The sequence below is a fragment of the Symphalangus syndactylus genome, chromosome 2, assembly GCF_028878055.3.
Source record: "Symphalangus syndactylus isolate Jambi chromosome 2, NHGRI_mSymSyn1-v2.1_pri, whole genome shotgun sequence".
Taxonomy (NCBI): Eukaryota; Metazoa; Chordata; class Mammalia; order Primates; family Hylobatidae; genus Symphalangus; species Symphalangus syndactylus.
Window position 1 is genome coordinate 102,458,533 of NC_072424.2, and position 22,094 is coordinate 102,480,626.

The window sequence follows — 22,094 nt, forward strand, 5'->3', positions numbered from 1 at the left end:
CAAAATACTACAGACTGAGTAATATATAATTTTATAATTTATAGTTGTGCATTTATGCTGCATCATAATATGGCAGAAGGTATCATATGGCAGAAAGGCAAAAAGAAAGGGAGATATATGAGGGGAAAGAGAACAAAAAGAAGGCCAAACTCATCCTTCTGTAGCAAACCCACTCCCATGGTGGCAACATTAGCTCATTCATGACAGTGGAGCACTCATGGCCTAACCACCTCTTGTTACGCCCCACCTCCCAACACTGTTGCACTGGGTATTAAATTCACATGCTTTTGGGGTGACATATTCAAACCATAGCACTTCTGGCCCCCCAGAATCTATGTTCATCTCACATGCAAAATATATTCATTCGATTTCAATAACACCAATGTCTTAACTTGTTCTAGCACCAACTCAAAACTCCAAAGTCGACAGATTCATCTAAATCAGATATGGATGAGACTCAAGGCACAATTCTTTCTGAGGCAAATTCCCTCTAGCTTGAGCCTATGAAATCAAAACAAGTTATCTATTTCCAAAATACAATGGTGGGACAGACATAAGGTGGACATCCCCATTCCAAAAGGGCGAAATAGGTAAGAAAAGAGGGGTGACTTGTCTCAATAAAGTCCAAAACCCAATAGGGCAAACAACATTAAATCTTAAAGCTGGAGAATAATCTCTGTTTTGACCCTATGTCCCGCCTTTTTAGTACACTGAGGTAGGAGTTAAGCCCCCAAGGCTTTAGGCAGCCCCACCTCTATACTTTGCTGGGCTCAGCCTGTATAGCAGCTCTCACAGGATAGGGTGTCATGACTACAGCTCTCCGGGTGGATGTTGCAGACTGGTAGCTCTGCACTACTGTGGCTCCATCAGGCCTTGCCCTAGTGAGGACTCTCTGCAGTAGCCTCACTACCTGTGTTCCACTAAGCATTGCTTAGTGACTCTGCCCCTGAAGCAGCTTTCTGCCTGGGCCCCAGGCTGCCTAATACAGTCTTTGATTACTGAATGCTGCCATAACCCCATAGCTCATGAACTTGGCACGTCTGCAGAGTCAGCACTACATAAATGCCTCAAGGCTTACAGCTTGAGCCCTCAGGAGCAGTGGCCTGAGCTGTACTTGAGGCTGCTTAAGCCACAGCTGTGGGAGACAAGGACTGAGCCTCTTGAATGTGGGGAAGAGAGTTATCAACACAGGGAACAGAGGCCCAAAGTGGCCCTAGTCAAGGAGCTTGTGGAAGGCATCCTAGACCTCTCTCCCAAAATCCTTCTTCCCTCCTACAGCTCTGGGTCTATAATAAGAGGGACAGCCTCAAAGATCACAGAAATGCCTTCAGAATCATTTTCCATTATCTTGATGAATAACACCTGTCTTTCTTCTAGCCATACTGATCTCCTTATCAAATATATACTTGGCCATACCCTTGGATTTCTTTCCTAAAAAAGATCTTTTATTCTGTACCAGATGGTCAAGGCTGAAAATCCTTTAAATCCCTAAGTGTGTTTCCCTTTAAGTCATTTTATTTAAATCTAGTTTTGTCTTTAAATAATTTATTTCTTCTTGGATTTTACTGTATGAAGTTAAAAGACGCCACACAACTCCTGTAATATTTTGCTTAGAAATTTCTTCTGCCACATACCCTGGTTCATCACTCTTAAATTCTGTCTTCCGTAAAGCCCTGGGGCATGGATACAATTCAGCAAAGTTCTCTGCCACTTTGTAACAAGGATGGCCTTTACTCCAATTTCCAATAAGATGTTTCCCATCTCCATCTCAGACCTCATCAGAATGGCCTGTACTGCCCATATTTCTACCAGCATTCCTATCATAACCACTTAAGTAATCTATATGAAGTTTCAGACTTTCCCTGTAGCTCTCCTTCTTCTGAGTTGTCACCGGAATCATCCGTAATCCTCCATTTATAGCAATGCAAGCTTTTTCTAGCGTTCATTTCAAAACTGTTTCAGCCTCTACTCATTACCTAGTTCTCAATCATTTCCACATTTTCAGATATTCGTTATAGTACCATTCAACTCCTCTTGTACCAGTTTTCTATCTTAGTTTGTTTTGGGCTCCTATGACAAAATACCCCAGACTGGGTAATTTACAATAAACAAAAATTTATTTTCTCACAATTCTGGAGGCTGGGCAGTCTAAAATCAAGGGGCCGGCATCCACCAAAGTCCTTCTTGTTGTGTTATAATATGGCAGAAGGCATCACCAGGTAGAAGGGCACAGAGAGTGCAAGAGAGGAAATGAAAAAAAGGCCAGGTTCACCCTTTTATAACAAACCCACTTGCATGATAATGAAGCCCCACTCACCCCAGTCATAGCAGCGTTAGTCCTTTGGTGAGCCATGGAGTCCTCATGACCTAATCATGTCTCGTTAGGCTTCACTTCCCAACACTATTGCTTTGGGGGATGTTTCCTTCACACAATTTTGGGGGATACATTCAAACTACAGCAAAATCTAGCAAAATATGTACAAGATCTATATGAGGAAAATTGCAAAATTCTTTTACAAGGAATCAAATAATTAAATAATCATGAGAAATTCAATGTTTATGGATAGAACGACTCAAGATTTTCAAGATTTCAGTTAATCCCAGCCTGATCGATAGATTCATCACAATCCCAAAGTTCCAGCAAGTAATTTTATGGATGTTGGCAAACCGATTCTAAAGTATATATAGAGAGGTGAAAAACCCAGAATATACAAAACTATATTGAAGGAAAAGGATAAAATTTGAGGACCAATAACACCAAACCTCAAGAGTTAATATAAAGTTACAGTAATCAAAACAGTATGGTATTGGCAAAAGAAGAGACAAATAGATCAATGGAACAGAATAGAGAACCTAGAAGTCCACCCACACAAATATAGTCAACTGTTTTTTGCAAAAGAGGAAAGGCAATACAAAGGGGAAGACACATAGTCCTTTCAATAAATCGTGCTGGAATAACTGCACATCCACATGCAAAAAAAAAAAATTCTAGACACAAGCCTTGTGTCCTTGACAAAAATTAACTCAAAATGGATCAAAGACCTAAATGTAAAATGCAAAACTATAAAACTCCTAGAAAATGACACAGGAGAAAATCTAGATGAACTTGGATTTGGCAATGACTTTTAAAATACGACACCAAAGGCATGACCCATGAAAAAAAGCATTAACAAGCTGTCCTTAGTTAAAATTTAAAAACTTCTCTCTGAAAGGTATTATCAAAAGAATGAAAAGACAAGCCATAGACTGGTAGAAAATATTGCAAAAGACATATATGATAAAAGACTACCATATATGGTATTTTAATCTATATTTTAATAATATAATTTTTATCTTTTTAAATCTAAAATAGGCAAAGAACTCTTAAAACTCAATGATAAAAAGCAAACAACCCAATTTAAAAATGGGCCAAAAATCTTAGCAGACTTCTCACTGTAGAAGATAAACAGATGGCAAATAAGTATATGAAAATAGTCTCAACATCATATGTCATCAGGGAAATGCAAATTTTGTAATATTCACACAACCAAATTTTAGAGAAAATTATACGGAATGGTGGGGAATAGAAAGGGAATATTTCTAAAAATGTTACTTCATACGTTTCATACTATAAATAGGAGATAATACTTAGATGACAAATGAATAATGTCAACATGAGCATGATATTTACAAAACAAAAGTAAATAAAGAAACAGTTATAAAAAATGAAAGTGGTTGCCTTTCAATAGGGTACTAGGAAATGGAAAGAACAGTGGACAAGAAATGCTATTTTTGGCTATAGCTTTATGGTAAATGTAATTATTAAAAATATATGTAATTGATTTTCTAAGTAATAAATAATATAGAAAGCATATAAATAAATGTATGAAGTAATAAAATATTTTACTTGTCATCCAGACAATAGGTTCAAATGATCTTTAGAAATCTCAAACATAAGTTAAAAGAGAAAATACCGAAAAAGTAAATAAATTTAAAAAAGGGAAAAATTAGAACTGACCCTCTGGAGAAACAAAAAATAAAATAAAAAAGAGAGAAATTAGAGTTCGGTGTTACCGTTTGGATTGTGCCCGCTCCACTAAACTCATGTTTATGGCCTAACCCCCAGTACCTCAGAATGTGACTTCATGTGGAAATAGGATCATTTCAGATGTAACTACTTAATGAGGTCATTAGAGTGGGCTCTAGGCCAACACAACTGTAGTCCTCATATTTTAAAAAAGGAAATTTGGATACAGCTTGGCAGCCGGGGAAGTTGCCATGTGAAATGAAGGCAGAGATTAGGGTGATGCTTCTACAAGCCACAGAATGCCAGATATTACCAGCACACCATCAGAGGCATGCAATGGATTCTTCTTCACAGAAAGCCCCTTGAAAGAACCTTACTTACACCAGGATCTTAGAATTTTGGCCTCTAGAACTGTGAGAAAATGAGTTTCTTCTTAAGCCACCCTATTTGTGGTACTTTGTTATGGCAGCCCTAGCAAACTAATATAGTTACTGTATTAGAAAGAGGAGCTAAAGATGGCTCAGATGTCTGTTAAATCCAGCATAATTCTCTGCCAGTATTCTTGAAATTATGGAAGAAAAGTCAATTAAAGATACCATCCAATATATTATAAATATTTTATATGAAAATTTATATAATTGTTAATTCCTCTTAAGAAATTAGTATTAGGAAAGAAAAGATTGTCTTTCTTGGGGCCATGGTATTCTTCATTCTTTTAGATAATGATAGCTGTGTTCCCATTGTGTCTCCATTATTACCAGCAAGTCAGTTCTGAATTGAGTATCCAAGTGAGGCACATACTCATGTCTTGGTTTCCTGGCTCAAAACGAACCCACATTTCCAAATGGGAAAGTCAAAGCAAGTCAGTCCCAAGTAAGCTGACTAACATTTATAAAGTAATTCTCATCCTTATAAATTGCCTTCTTGCAGGAAACAGACCTTATCCTGACTTTTAATATATCAATGCACCGATCTTGGTGGATGGAGAATGGACCAGGATGTACGGTGACGTCAGTGACACCCGCCCCAGACTGGGCCCCAGAAGACCATCGCTACATCACGGTCTCAGGGTGTTTGCTGGAGTACCAGTACATAGAAGTGGCTCATAGTTCCCTCCAGATTGTCCTCGCAGTAAGTGTTGACAGCCAACCGCTCCTTCTAGTGCCTCTGGGGTTGTTTTATTTCTGTGCAAACTCAGTGCACACAAATGGAATCTGTGGGTAAAGTGTGGCCTTTTTTGCTTTTTCCTCATTAATGTGACTTTTAACAGGAAATTGTCAGGTTAAACCAAACCATCCTCTGGACTTAGTGTGCTGACTTTCTTCAGCAATTATTAAATACCCTTTGTTATTATCAGCATTTTTCATAGGAAATCCAATCAGTCAAGATGTGATTACTTGACTTTTGGTAGACTTTTCCATGGATTCTGAAGGGATGATCAGAGATTTTTTTCATGACGTTCTACAATACTCAAAATTATAAGATTTCAATAATTGTTTTCTCTTTTAGTGCTTCTTTTGGCTGTGCTGCTAGCCCTGGGATCTCTCTTTTTCATTTGCCCTATCTCCTTCTTCCTTCCTAGATTTCTCCCAGGCACCATCCATCACCTTTAATCTCCCACTCTTTTTCCAGAAAAAAATCACATTTTCTATAGATTCTACTTCTAAGACATTCATGCCCCCATTTTTCGTAGTACTGTGACAATAAGAAAACCCTCCTTCTACCAGGAGGCAGTAGGACTTACAAATAACATATGTGTACAACATATGCCTATTTTATATAAAATACACAATTTAACATTGTATTACTATGACAAAGAGATAAATCAAAACACCTCTTTCTCAAGAAGGCCAACTGCATAATATCATGAGATTTATAAAATTAAGGCACCTTTATGACACATGAATCCACTTATTCATTACAGATCTTAAATGCAGAACTGCATATATTTTTCTTAGATTCTATGCGGATGTGCAATTGATGTGCATAGTATTAAAATTGTTAGCAACAAATGATGTAAGTAGAATCTGCTTTTTACCTCTTTAGTTAATTATTTTGGAAATGATATTGACTCACAGTTCTTGGATAACAATAAATAATAGTTTCTGGGTAGAGTGGCATACAATTCAGAGAAACATAAAATTCTTCTGGAATTAAAAAAAAAAACTATGAGTGTGTGGGTGTTAGATGATACAACTAATATATCCTTGTTATATTTTTAATGGAACGTGTGTGTGTGTGTGTGTTGTGATAGACTAAGGAAGCTAAGTATGCTATGTTAGTAAACACTTCCAAATTCTCTGTAAATAAAAGCCATAAAGGTTTCTTCTTGTGTGTCAGCAGGAGGCTCCACTGATCACTGTCAGTAAGGAAACAAGGCTAGTTGAGTAGCCAGTATCTCCATCATCATGGGTTGCTGTGCCAGAGAGCAATAATAGCTGTGGAGGGTCTACATAGGCACACACATGCTTCTGCTTGGGAGGAAGGCTCATTGTTCACAGTTTATTGTGCAGAATTGGTCACACAGTCCCACCCAATCACAGAATGGACAGGAAAGAGGAAGGGCTGTTTATCTGGAAATCAGCATAAATGATGTCCAGAACATTTGAATTATGTTCTTTGCTAAAACACTAAGTAATATCCCTTGAATATGTTCAACCATAGACACTCCTTCCAATTAACAAGCTCTTCTGTAATAGTTTTAAATCTAAAAGTGCTTATTTTGCTTATCCTGAAGTAAAAATAAATTAGATTTGATAGGATGGAAGTAGCCATTTCATTCTTTAAAATCCATTTAAATCAAGTAATCATTATCACATGAGAAAAGTGAAATATTTCTGTGATTTGAGGTCAGACAAAATATCTTTATATATGTATTAAAAGGAGGTTTTAAACAAAATATTCCTTCTGTAGAACTGTCTATCTTTACTGTACCCACAAAATTTTGGAAAATTTCCACCTATGTTTTAAGGATGAAGTGAAGATACAGTTTATGTGCATGGATATTCGTATATGACTATTTATAGAGTTATTTGAATTAGTTTATGTGTGTATGTGTGTGTAAACTAGATTCACAGATTTATTAAATGCTACATAAAATGCTGACACATAGGGAATGTGCTAAAAAAAATACATTTGGACATGGCGGCATATGTTGAAGTTGACATACATACCCAAAGAAAAAATAATTTTCCTTAAGTAAAAACCATTTGTAACAGCAAGGTGGCTAGAGTGCAAAGAAGATGGATGGGTTATCCCTAAGAACAGATGTGACCAATATTTCATTCTACTGGCTCTTGTTTCTCCTGTCTGCATTCCCCTCAGTGGAGTGAAGGAATAGTTTGAGTAAACCATCCTAGGATGTGACATCTTCACCTCTACCTTTTCCACCTGTTCTTTCCAGGGGTGCACTACTTTTGCAATGTTGACTGTGGAACACCGGAGTTAGCAACTGCACAGCCAAGGCATTACTTGGAGAAGTTTCAACACATTTTCTACTTTTGAGCTTGCTATTATCTAGCCAGGCTTGGGTTAAATGCGTCTGCTATACAGAAAACTTAGCAAATTTGAACTCGAGTTTTATAATGCAAACCAAAAAGGCTTATCTTTAACAACTTGCTCTGCAAACAAAATTTCCTATCTTCATTCTGATCACTGATGTAATGATTAATTGATGAAATAGTGTCTTAAATCTCTGACTGTCCCCTTTTGTGTTACCCAGATCATCTCCTTGACAATCAAATGTTCCATTAAATCAGTCTAGTGGAAACTTCCTGAGTGCTTGTCTCCTTCTGGCATCTAGAGAAGCAAAGGTGTCAGGACCTCTGACCTTGAGGATGTCACAGTCAAATATACAGCAAGGTTCCCCAGAGCACAAACCAGGTGCAAACAGGCACATTTGGGGGATGTGGTAGACAAAGAATACGGCTTATGCAGTTTAAGGCATAATCTTGGCTTCTTAGCTCCATGTAGTTTTGTAAAGTCAGCTGAACTCTCACTCTTCTCACTGTTTTCATCCAAGTCTTTGAAACTGCCCTCCCTTCCAGGATATCTGGCTTAGATCTGCTTTCATAAACTGCTGCTTTCTCAGCCACTGCTCTTGATTAACTCCAAATCTCTCCAGCTCTTTTTCTCCACCCTCATTCAACCTTTCTTTCACGGATTCCTGAACCCTGGCAAGCCGGTCACCCTGTTGTTCGGTTTTCTGCCAATCAACTCCTGGCTGATTTTGAAATTAGCATTCACAAAGCCCACATTTGCATCACACATACATAAGATATCTCCAATCTACAGCCAAAGGAAGACAAGTATAATATCCATATAATTGGGACGAGGGGCTATTAATCACACAGCTTCCAGCAGTGCAGAAAAAACTGCCAGAACACCATAATGATGAGCCAGGTGTGATATTTTGAGCTTTCTCCTTCTCCAGCCACCTTTTCTTCTAGTTAGCATCAGATAGCACATTCAAAAGGAATACAGGTGTGCACAGTTTTAATAAAACCAAAAACTAAAAAAATCCACGTTTTCAAAATAGATAAAATAAATGTATGTGGGGAGAGCCAAGGGGGAGATCAATTGGGGAGATATTATTGTTCACATTACAAAAAAATTAATCGGATCCCTTCAAACAATGTGTGATTGGAACAGCATGGATTATAAAATATGTTCACATGAATTAAATCTTTTGATTGTGTAACAGTCCTCTGAGGGCAGCAGAATAGGTTAAAAGCTCTTCCTAAGATATTTTAGCTAATAAATAGGGACAATGAACATGCTCTCATACCAAGGTTGGGAAATAGTCTTCAACCTGAATGCCAGCAGCAGCTGGTGGATAATGGATTCCCAGAGTCTAAAAATTCAGGGTTCTTGAGCAGCAAAGGATGCCATGATTGATTAGCTATGTCTGCCACAGGTGAGGGGAATGAAGAGGGATGTGCCTCACATTTATTATGCACATATCCTACTTTACTTCCTGTGATAAAAACAATGAAAAGGGAGTGTGTTTTACAGACAAATGTGCAGAAAGAATAATTTTTTAAAACAATTTAAGGGGAAACATATATATATATATATATGTAAGCTTTCTGTTTTCCCACAGCCATTAGTGTTGGCTTAGAAACAGTGTACAAATGAGCAGGGAAGCCACGGATGACATTAGAAAAGTTTCTAATACCTGGTACCTGGTTCATAGCTAAAAATAGTTTAACGTCAGTTTCTCCTTGAGTTATATCTATTCCCTATTCAGAAAACTCTCTACTTTGTAGAGTGCATGAAATGGTAAAAATTATTTTTCAACAGATTGAGGAAAAAAATGTAGATAAAACACATACATTGGGGTCAATAAAGTCACAGATGTGTTTAGTTATGTTGTTAATAATTTATGTTTGCCATTTGTCTGGCTAAGACTTACTGAGGATACCGTTAGTGAAGAAATTTTCCAAACTTTGAAACTCTTTATCCAAGTAGACTTGAGGTTGCGTTGGGAATGGCACATGGGTGTTTCTTTGGATGTAGCTGATGTGTATGTTGTATGCATGAGACTGGCCTTATTGTGCATGTTGCTGTTCGATGCCTCTTTTAATCTGGAAACATTCACAAAGATTTTATTATTAAGATTTGAATTCTGACTTCCATGTCAGAATACCTAGGATATTACCATTCATGTTTACATGTTAAATCTAAGTTGTGAACTTGTGTAGTTTAGAAGGGATGAGTGGGCAATGGTATGAGCTGAAACCTAGCTACTACTCTGCAGTCAGAAGTGCCGTGGTTGCCATGGCCATGGGAATATCCTTTGTTACATTTATTTGAATTAAAAAATTAAAACAGACTTTTAAAGGAAAAAATAGTTTGATTTGAATTGATTCACAGTAGAAAATGATTTCATCATTTAAAAGTTATAGATTTTGGCCAGGTGCGGTGGCTCACGCCTATAATCCCAGCAGTTTGGGAGGCCAAGGCCAGTGGATCACGAGGTCAGGAGTTTGAGACCAGCCTGATCAACATGGTGAAACCAATCTCTACTAAAAATACAAAAAAAAAAAAAAAAAATAGCCAGGCGTGGTGGTGCACACCTGTAATCCCAGCTACTCAGGAGGCTAAGGCAGGAGAATCACTTGAAACTGGGAGGTGGAGGTTGCATTGAGCCGAGATCATACCACTGCACTCCAACCTGGGCTACAGAGCAAGACTCCATCTCAAAAAAAAAAAAAGTTACATATTTTGCCATTTTTCAAAAACTAAATTAGCCAGATCTGCAACTTGACAATTTGACAAAAAATATACCCAAAACACATGACTTCTTAAACAGATAGAAAATATTATGTCAAAAAACATATACTGAAATTAAATAACATTTCAGTATTTCCCAAACTGTTATGGTATACACCAGTTTGAACTAGGTGACTATAGAAGAAAGAAGTAGGAATATAATTAATAATTGTTTGTTATGTCTTGGTAGTATTTTTGGTATACTTCCCAGAAACTACTGTTGCAAATTGGGCAATTTTCAATTCTTCGCTTTCATTAAAATTGAAGGAAGACCTAATAGATTTGTCAGTTGGTAGACTATTTGAAATAAATTTTGTTATAGATAATTATATAAATTGTGGCATGCAAAAAGTTGCTGGAGTTGAGTGGCATCATTATAATGAAAAGCCTTCAATGATTCTCTATTTAGAGAACAATATTTTTCAACCCTTAAACCTTAAGGAGAAAAAAACATAGAAATTGAATCATCCTTAATTCCGTCTCATTCTAGTGCTAATGCTTGGTGGCTCACACCTGCCTATAATCCCAGCACTTTGGGAGGCCGAGGAGAGTGGATCACTTGAGGTCAGGAGTTTGAAAGCAGCCTGGCCAACATGCTGAAACACCATCTCTACTAAAAGTACAAAAATTAGCTGGACGTGGTGGCAGATGCATGTAATCCCAGCTACTCGGGAGGCTGAGGCAGGAGAATTGCTTGAACCCGGGAGGCGGAGGTTGCAGTGATCTGAGATCGTACCATTTCACTCCAGCCTGGGCGAGAGAGCAAGACTCTGTCTCAAAAAAAAAAAAAAAAAAAAAAAGAAAGGAAAAGAAAAAAAAGAAATTCATATCAAATAAAATTTTATTTTACACCTAGTAGTTTTAATCAATATTTATAATAAACAATGTTGTTTTGATCAATTTTATAAAACAATTGTGTTGACAAATAAGAATACATTTTCAACACAATGCCTTATGGACATGGGAAAAATCAAATTTAAGTTTATACATATTTAATTTGACATATATACAAATTTATATATATATACATACATATTTTCTGCAGAGAAGTGTGACGAATGATCAATACAAAAATTTCAAGTTAAAAAACATTAGCACAATATTCTGTGGAAGCAGTGGAGTTCAAAAAGAGAAGAAATTACATAAAATGTATGATCTTTAAACAAGAATGTGTACATGTATCTTTAAATAAAAGAAGGTGAATTTCAAATCACAGTGGTATTCAAATTTCATTGGATTTATTTAAAAGAATAATGTAGTAGGTCCCTTTAACATCTATTAGTATTGATAATGTGCCAAAATAAACAGACCTTTTGCAGCCAATTATTCTAGTCCATACTACCCAAAGAAATCTACAGATTCAATACAATGTCTATTAAAAATCTGAATATCATTTCTATAGAAATAGAAAAATATCCTATAATTCATATGGAACCACAAAACCCCAGAATAATCAAAACAGTCTTGTGAAAGAACAAAGCTAGAAGTATCACACTTCCTGATTTCAAAATATTAAAAAAGCTGCAGTAATTGAAACAGTATGGTATTGGCATAAAGACAAACATACATACCAAAGGAACAGAATAGAGTCCAGAAATAAATCCACATATAATGGTCAGCTGATCTTCAACAAGGTAGGCATTTAAATAATGTTTAAAAATATCAAGCATCAATTCCAAATGTACAATTCCAAATGTAAAACACTTGTTTTCAAGTGTTTAATTCTTTCCAAATATATGGGAGCAGAAGGGGGCAGTACCGTAAGTCAGTAGTTCTCTATACTGGCTAAGAATAGGAATTTCCTATTCCGTTGTTTAAAGGATTACCATGATATGACCTACTCATGGAAGGTTGCTTTCCTTAGGCTTGATGTAGGGACTACATAATACACTTTTCAAATTTTTCATCAGAAATATTAGTGCCTTCCCTTTCTCTTCACTACTGATTCTTCTACGTCCTAAATTGCTCAGAAACACCTGGTGTCTAGTGAGGAAAGATGATTCTCTAATACCAGAAAGGCATCACCGCTCTGATTGCTCCATCGACTCCTTTTTGGGCACTGAGAGTCATCTCCTTTCCGAGACTGCAGAGTCAAGCCTTTCACATAACTAGCCTTTTATCAAATAATGAATCTGCGTATCTATACTGTGTGTACTACACTTCTCAGTAAATTGTGAGTTGGTGTAGGTCTGGAATTGAAAACTAAGTCTTCAGATTCTTCCTAGTCCAGTATAAAAGACTCTAGAACAGTTTTCTTCTTAGGACAAAACTGTCTTGTGCCTGCAATAGAAAATAGACAGAATGACTAGCCCTGGGCTTCTTTCCCAGTTCCCATGGTGGTTCAACAGCTTTGTTACATGGCTTCAATTATTATGCCTACTACTCCAACTCTAGTTCTCCTGTGTACTCAGAAACACAAACCTGGTTGTCAAAAGACAGTAATCCAGTAAATAAAATAAATGTGGTTTTTTTTCTATAACCTCAGAATAGTTTATACAAATAGTCACAAAAATATGGGAAGAAGAACCAAATACCAATGTAAATAGAGAGTTTTCCCTATGGCAATGTTACTGAAATAGGAGAACGAAGGTGGTAAGTAGAATAGGGAAAGGACATTTCTTGGCACAGTTCGGAGTTGCAAAGCATGTATAAATAAGCAAAGTCCTACAAACTAATTTCAGAGGCTTGACTGGATCTATCCCTGAATAGTAAGAAATATTATTATTACTGAATAGTAAGAAGTAAGTTGTTGTTACTTCTGAAGTGGGCACAAGTTTAACTTTCCATTCTATTCTCTATTCCTCTAAATAATAATAAATTCATTTGAATATTATCCTCTTCAGAGTGTAACACCTTGATTGTAATGTCAATCAAGTTTTGGTTAAAATCAACACTAAACAACTATCATGTTCTAAATTTTATTTCATTTTATTACTGAAAAGTGCACTTGTAGATTGGTGAGTGGTTCTGTGAGCAAAGTGCAAGAACTTAAACAGCCTCTAAAGTCAGATTACGTTTAAGATTTTTTTTTTGCTTTTAATATTCTCAGGTATTCCCTATATGCAAATTTAGAAATATAAGGTAAAATATTCACAGTCTGGGAGTAACAATCCTTAAATCTTATACCCAGTTGTATAATAAGCTGTTTTGTAATTATGAACTAAATGAGATAATGTTTAAGAAATTGCCTTGAAAACAATAAAGGTAATGTTGTTTATTTTCTCTTTAGCTCAGTTTCTCCCACTGCTCGTTGAGAATACTATTACCTTTTCAAGCCAACTCACAGTGACATACAAAAATAAACTAAATCCTACTAAATTTACTTACTCCCCAGATAGAACTGTGATTCTTAAAGCTAGTGTAATAATATTTAGTGTAGTTCACCACTACCCTACACAGGAGCAAATTTTATACCATATCAACCATTATTATCAGGATGCAATATATTTTTCTATGTGTACTGTTTGAAGCACTTGCTTAACTTCTAAGCATATCACATTCTAAGGAAATGTTTGGAAACATCAGGGAATAAAAATGCCAACACATTTAAGATAGTAGTAAGGATTATATGTTGCAAAAAAATCACCAATAATTGTGTTTTCTTAGTAATGTGAGATTTGAAAGTTGAAATTGTTTGCATACAGTGTTGTGCAATAAACAATGTATGATCCCATTTTTATATTTGATTTTATAATCACAAAATTCTTTCGGGAAGAAGTAAGTGAAGTATATTAAATTATAAGTTATTTCAGAAATAAGTAAAGTATACGAAGATATATTAAAATACAGTATTTTTTGAAAAACATTACAAGTTTTTGGCCTTGAATAAAGGCCAGCATCCTTCTTCACAATATTGTATATAATATTATTGTCTTTTAGGATGTTTTTCCAGTCGTGATCAATTATTATGATACAAATTTCTTAGAAATGTATCTTGGATGGCAATTTCCTCTTCATGAGAACTTCTAAACATGGTGATAGGACAATAATAGTAGGATATGTTAGTGTTTTCAAATAAGAGCAAGGAATTCTCAAAGGAAGGATGTAAAGATGACAGCTATAAGATGAGGGATAATTTATTGTTCAGTATGTCATACTTGAGGGAAAAAAGATTTAAAATACGGGCAAACACATTTAAGCTAAATAATTTTTACACAGTAAAAAAAGGAGCCATTGGTGACATTCCTTCTGTACCTTTTGCTTTTACCAATCTTATAAATAGGATCGAAAACTTGACTGTTCCCAAACCACACATTCTTCTATATAACAAGATATCTGATTCCTAGTTCTTATTATTCTCTTGCCTTTTCCTCTCCTCATGGCATTGTGGCTGCTTCTGTCCTGACTGCCATTTGTTTCTCTCTGACACTTGTCCCGACTGCCGTTCATTTTGTTAAACTCCTATCAAGCAGTGGCCCTGAGAGTCAAGGCCATAACTTTTTATATACATATGTTTACTACGTGTAATCTTCTAACTTAATTCATAATATTACACTTTATTATACTCAAGGAGGCAGTTATTTGTCACGTGATTATTTTGGTTAGTGCTAATTGCAAATATGGCTCTCGAGTCATGGACTGAAGTAGAGTGTCCTGTCTTCAAGGATATTTTGAGTTTCTTTATCTCCTCTTATATCCTGAAATTTATGAGTTATTCTATTCTCCTTTATTGATTTCCAATAGCTTTACCTCTTAAGTTTGATTAGCTTATCATCAACAGCGTTATAAATAGAGACTATTCCTTTTTCCTCTCATGAACTAGTGTCTTCTAGCAATTCATCTTTACTTTCCCTACCCCCTGTTCCATAACTTAATTGATTTCTTCATCAGAGAATAATAGTAGGTTCTATTTTATTTTTTAATGTCTTAGTTTTTCAACTCATACACATTCTAATTTCATGCCATCTTCTTAGTTTAATGCCATGTTTAGGTTGATTTAGTGCTACCATACCATATGTTAGCATAAAAACAATTTTTCCTGCAATTATACTGTGAGGTACAGAAAACTTCCATGTCAGTGATTCAATAATTGTTCACGTATTTCTTTCAGCAATGTCTTTTTTCGCAAACAGAAACGTCTGTGTTGCTTACAATTTAAAAATTAGAGGCAGGTTGTCAAAGGAAGCTTGATAATAAAAATATAGTAAAGAAGTCACCAAAATAGATGACAAAATGTGTTTGGCCACATCTTTATTGTCCTTTAATTGTGACTGGGATCTGAATTGATATGACATAGCCATGTCGTACTCACATTTTCTTTGGCTCAAACTTGTGGCCTTAAAAGCTTAAAAGCTGCTGTGATCATTTATCTGGGCTGATTTAGAAGACCCACATCCCAGCAGTAGTATGGATTTTTCTTCTGGGCAATATATTGTGGCAATATAATGGGGTGCACATGACAACTTATCACCAGGATAGTATATGGAGTAATGGATCATAGTTGCTGTCTTGGAATACAGGCAGAAACTTCATTAGAGTCTGGATTTGGGATAACCAATGGCATTGTATTCTTCCATACTGTTCAACTGCTTGGAGTTAGAGACAGGTTTACATTCATTCAGTCACTCAACAGATATTCACTGAGTGCCTCTGCCCTGCATTGGTATGAAGCACTGTACATACAGGGGTGAGTCAAAGTCTTTGCTGTCAGGCAACTTAAATTCTTGTGAGGAGAGGCAAATGAATATCTATAGTATGTTCAGTAGGGTAGCTGCTCTGCTGATGAATAAAATAGGATAAGGTAAAAAAGAGCCATCAGAGAATGGCCAGGGAAGGCCATTCTGGATAGATGACTTTAGAGCTAAAATCTGACTGCAGTGAGGACTGGACCATGTGGATATTTGGGGAAGGAGTATTATAGGTAGGAGAACATTCAGGGTAGGGACCTCTACTAAGGCTGGCATATCTGGAGCTCTGACCAGGTATAGCCTAGTCTGCAGTCAGTAAATACATATTACTATTCTTAAAAGGAAGCTAGCTTACATATGTTTTTCTGCTTCCCTCTTTCTGACTTCTTAAATTCTCCTCTTTCATTAAAAGATTCCCCACATTCTTTCAGAATCTAATCATTCTCTCCACCTCCACTTCTCACATTTGAACTGGCATTACATTTATTTTTCAACTTTTTCTATCCACCTCACCATCTTCCATTTATCTGTTTCCCTCTGCCTGACAAGCCTGACATTGAGCGTACTGCTCCCCGTCTCAAATCTTCCCCTTTCTGTCCTCCTCTCCATCACTGTCAGGATAAATATCATCATCCCCATTTCTGAAGACTGGAATCATGCTGTCATCTTCACTCTGTTTTCTATCTCCTCCCGTGTAGGTTGGTGCAAAAGTAATCGCAGTTTTGCCATTTGAAAGTAATGGCAAAAACCAAGATTATTTTTGCACAAACCCCAAAATAATCCAAATGCATTACTATGTAACTAATTTTAGAGAAATGTTAGTTACTTGATTGCTAGAAGCCAATATTTTTCCAAATGTTTCTAGAAAATCACAGTTGTTACTCATCCATTCAATTATAAAACCTATTCTCCAGAATCTTGTTGATTTTAGGTAACATTTTTATGGTAAACAATGCCTTGCCAAAGGTTGATTAGCATGACTCATTATCATCACTCTTCCCTCTGTACAGATTAGTTCATATAAACATTGGAATTTTGAAGAGTGTTTTTAAAAGATACATTCAATGAGAAAAGTATAGAATAATATTAATAAAATATGATTTTGTATAGCATTATTTTAAACATAGTTTATAGAAATCTTCACATACAAATTATTGTGATGTGTTCAACAACTCCATAAGTGAGATTAAATCTGAGTGCCATGAGCGTGTGTCTGGAAAAATTATTTGATCCTTTAAGTTATAAATTAAGAATCACTGAAAGCACTATTAAATATATCTGCAAGAACATTTACCTGAGATTAATCTTTGCTTTCTGTGTGTGTGTGTGTGTGTGTGTGTGTGTGTGTGTGTGTGTGTGTGTGTGTTGCATAATAGATTTTTTCTTTTATATCCCATATGCTTACAGATGTTAATCTCCAGAGAAGAACAATTCTCTCAAGAAAGGCAGTTTGTTGCCTGGCTTTGCTTCACTGACACCCAGTTGGAAGCTCTGATGACAAATAGTCTGCCCATCAGCTTTGCTTCATGAATCCAAAGAAAATGGAACTTATCAGAAGCTGAGCCTCAAGCACTACCTGTGCCTGTTATTTGGGCCTTTTCACTCTAGGTTTGGCAGGGGTCTTAGTCTTTCATCGTTTGGTTCACCAATAGAAAGAGAAGGGAGCAGTTGCACTTTTAGGTACCACTCTGCAGACTGCTATATTGCAAAACAAACAAACAATATATTTTTAGGGCACCACCTGCAGCAAGCAGCTGTACCAAACAGAGCAGAACCACGAAGGATGTGATTTGTTCCATTTAACATGAAGCCTTAAGGTTTGAGAAGAGAGGGAGGAGAAGGTTCTATGTATACAACCCACACATCACAATTTAAACTGAAGCTGATTTTCTCTCTTTTTTAGATTGGAATTGAGATATCATTATATCTCTCCTCCTTTCCCACCCCACAACCTCTGGTTGAAAACAATTCTATTATTGAGGTTATAACGTTAACTGAGAAAATTATTTTTCTCTGCCAGTAAACTTCCTTTTCCATTCAAGGACAATTTTCTCTCATAGCAAACTATACTTAAATGCCAACATCTGCTACATCTAAGCTGTATATAAAATGATGTCTGGCATTTACATGATGCCAATGACATGGTTAGAGAAACTCATACACTTGGCTTACACAGGATTTTCTTCTCATCTATAGCTTTCCTCTATTTCTGTCCTTCCTTAGGATCTGTCTGCCTCTCTAAATGTGCCACACAAGTTCAAAATACTCTGAAATCTGAACCTTTAGCTCTTATTCTGATCAACAATCTGTTTTTGCCTTAATCCATTTCTTTCCAGGCATAAAAGCTATATACAGCCTCATGATAAAAATTTCACCATCCCCGCACTCTCTGAGTATATAGAAGCTGATGCAAGGCATATTTTAGGTACTTGGTTTTTTCTTGGATTTAAAAATCTCTTCATTCTCTTAATGGCTATTGATTCTGGCCTCAGAAACCAAAATCACCATTTCATTTTCAGTTCTAGGTGAGCTGGGATAAATATAATTAAATTATAGATGACTCTGGAGGCAATCCAGTTAGTTACAAATTGAGGTCATTCTAAGTACAGAATGGGGCAGTTAGCTTTAATATTAGATTGGCCACCAAGAACTATACAATATTTTGATTTTTTTTCCTGTCAATGAGCCCATTTTAAAAAACAAAAAAGAGAGAAGAAACTGTTCTAAATATTTATGAAGTGAACTAGAATGCCATTCTTAAGTCTTCTACCACTTACTAGATTTTTAGTCTGGGGAGAAAATTACCTTTCATAGTACTTTCAGATATTGCTCTGGGACTCAGAGAAGTGAGATGAAAGAATTATAAGTCTACAACGATGCCTCCAGATAACAGAGGAAATCAAATCTTGTGAGCCAGGAAGCAAGGTTGCCTTCACTGTCATCATCAAGGGGATGATTTGTAAGAATATTGGGCGTGAAATAAATTCTTGCCAAAGTTGTCTTACAGGGGTGTCCAATGTGGGAATTGTTGCCATCTCTTTCACCCTTCTAACATTAAAAGGAACTTACTGAAAAGGTTCTCAGACTGGATTTTGCTAAATTGTGTCTGCTTCAGAATCTTTGTCCATCAGTCAAGTCTCTATGACTTTTGGACAGTGCTTTTAACTCTGTGTGGTCAAAACTTTGGAAGAAGTAAGAGAAATACCTTTCATTCCAAAGAACAAAAGAGGAACTTTAGTCAGAGCATCTTTATTTTTCATAAAAAGAAAAGTCAGTTAGATTGATCGTTCATGAGTATTTATAGTGTACCAAATATTCTTTGGGGCTCTCTGGAATAAAGTAGTAAGCCTTTGACGATGAGGCTGTGTGGAATAAGAGAAAGGAGTAGATATAACTGATATTAAATAAAGTTAAAAAATGGCTTGACAAAGAAGAGGATTCAACATCTCAGATTATTGAAACTGTATGTAAAAGATACAGAGACAAAGGTTAGGCATCTTCTCTAAGCCTCAGTTTCCTCATCTGTAATAGGCATAACAATACTCTCTATCTCATTTGGTATTTTTAATTGTTGTAAAAAACACATGACCTGAAATCCACCCTCTCAACAAATTTTTAAGTGTCCAAGACACTGCTGCTGACTGTATGCACATTGTTGTAAAGCAGATCTCCAGAAATTTACATCTTGCATGGCCAAAAATACACACTCATTGAACAGCAACTCCTCATTTTCTCCCTTCCCCAAGCTTCTGGCACCCACCATCCTACTCTCTGCTTCTGTGAGTCTGACTACTTTAGATAACTCGTGTAAGTGGAATCATGTAGTATCTGTCCTCCTGTGATGGGCTTGTCTCATTAAGCATGATATCCTCTAAGTTCATCTATATTGTTGCATATAATAGGATGTTCTTCTTTTTAATGCTGAATAACACTCCATGATATGTATATACCACATTTTCTCTATCCATTCACCTGTCAGCAGATATTTAGGTTGATTTCATATCTTGCCTACTGTGAATAGTGCTGCAGTGAACATGGGAATGCAGATGTTCATTCAAGATGCAATTTTCAGTCCTTTGGCTAAATATCCAAAAGTGGAATTGTTGAATGATATGATCATTTTACTTTTAATTTTTTGAGAACTGTATACTGTTACACCATTTTACATTTCAAGCATCAGTACACTAGGGTTCCAGTTTCTCCACATCGTTGCCAACGCTTGTTATTTTCTGTTTGGTTGTTGTTGTTGTTTAATAATGGCCATCCTAACAAGTATGAGGTGATATCTCATTGTGGTTTTGATTTGTATTTCCGTGATGATTAGTGATGTTGAACTTTTTTCATATACCTGTTGGCCATTTGAATGTCTTTTTTGAAGAAATATTTACTTAAGTTCTTTGCCCATTTTTTAATTGGATTTTTTTTTCACTATTACATTGTAGAGGTTTATCGTATATTTTAGATATTAACCTATTATCAGATATATGGTTTACTAATATTTTCCACTATTCCCTAGGTTGCCTTTTCACTCTGTTGATTATTTCCTTTTCTGTGCAGAACCTTTTATTTTAAAGTCTAACTTGTCTATTTTTTGTGGTTGCTTGTGCTTTGGATTTCATATCAAAGAAATCATTACCAAAACCAATGCTATGAAGTTTTCCACCTATGTATCTTCTAGGAGTTTTACAGCTTCTTAAGCCTTTCTTCCATTTTTATTTGGTTTTTGTATATGCTATATTAGTTCAGTTTCTTTCTTTTGCATGTGGATATTTACTTTTCTTAACATCATTTGTTGAGGAGACTATCCTTTCACCATTGTGTAGTCTTGACAACCTTGTCAAAAATCATTTGGCTGTATATGCATAGGCTTCTTTGGCTTATTTTGGGGCTCTCTACTCTGTTTCATTTGTCCATATGTGTCTGTCGTTATGCCAGTACCATACTGTTTTGATTATTGTGGCTTTGTAATATGTTTTGAAGTCAGGATGTGTGAGGCTTCTGCTTTGTTTTTCTTTCTCAAGATTGTTTTGGCTATTGGGGTCTTTTTGGTTTCATATGACTATAGAATATTTTTTCTATTTCTGCAAAAAAGAGCCATTGTGCTTTTGATAGGGATTTCATTGAATCTGTAGATTGTTTCTGGTACTATTAACATTTTTAAGAATAGTCAGTTCTTTCAATCCATGAACATGAATGTCTTTCCATTTATTTATATCTTCTTTAATTACTTAGAAATGTTTTATAGTTTTCAGGGTACAAGCCTCTCATATCCTTTGTTAAGTTTATTCTTAAGTATTTTATTCTTTTAGATGTGATTACAAATGAAATTTTCTTAATTTCTTTTTCAGATTATTTGTTGTTAATGTATAGAAATACAACTGATTTTTGTATGTTGCTTTAATATCCTGCAATGTTTGTGAATTTGTTTCTAACAGGTTTTTTTGTGAGACCTTTAGTGTTTGATATGGGTTTTACAGATTATGTCATCTGATAACAGAGATATTATTCTTTCTTCTTTTCTGATTTGGATGCCTTTTATTTCTTTCTCTTGCCTAATTTATCTTGGTGAGGACTTCCACTACAATGTTGAATAAAAGTGGCAAGAGTGGGCATCCTTGCCTTGTTCCTGATCGTCAAGAAAAAACTTTCCGTTTTTCACCATTAAGCATGACGTTAGCTGTGAGTGAGCTTTTCATATATGGTTCTTGTTTTACTGGCATAATTTCCTTCTATTCATAGTTTGTTGAGTGTTTTTATCATGAAAAAGAGGTGAATTTTGTCAAATGCTTTTTTCTGCATCCATTGATCTGATCATGAGATTTTTAAATTCCTTCATTCTGTTAATGTGGTATGTTACATTAATTGATTTTTGTATGTTGAACCATCTTTACATCCCAGGGATAAATTCTACTTGATTGTAGCCTGTGGTCCTGTTAAGGTGTTGTTAAGTTTAGTTTGCTAGTATTTGTTGAAGATGTTTACATCTATGTTCATCAGCTATATTGACCTATAGTTTTTTTTCTTGTATTGTCTTTTTGTGGTTCTGGTATCAGGGCAATGTTGGCTATATAAAGTCAGCTTGTAAGTGTTCTCTCTTCTTTAATTTTTTTGAAAAAGTTTGAGAAGCATTGGCATGAATAGTTCCTTAAATGTTTGGTAGAGTTCATCAGTGAAACTGCTTGTTCTTG

At 35.7% G+C, this 22,094-nt stretch overlaps 1 protein-coding gene across 7 annotated transcripts in view; it reads left to right on the plus strand.

The window, feature by feature from the left end:
• The window catches only part of NKAIN2 (sodium/potassium transporting ATPase interacting 2), a 1,030,776-nt gene that overhangs the window by 857,856 nt on the left and 150,826 nt on the right, over positions 1-22,094 (plus strand). For 6 of the 7 annotated variants that reach the window (XR_010116563.1, XR_010116564.1, XR_010116565.1 and 3 more), the window contains one exon: positions 4,937-5,137. The exons of the other annotated variant lie outside the window; for it this stretch is intronic. Coding sequence is in view for 3 of the 6 variants with exons in the window: in XM_055263081.2 (XP_055119056.1) it covers positions 4,937-5,137 (201 nt within the window). In the remaining 3 variants the exon portion in view is untranslated. The remainder of the gene's footprint in view (positions 1-4,936; positions 5,138-22,094) is intronic. 7 annotated transcript variants of the gene reach the window in all.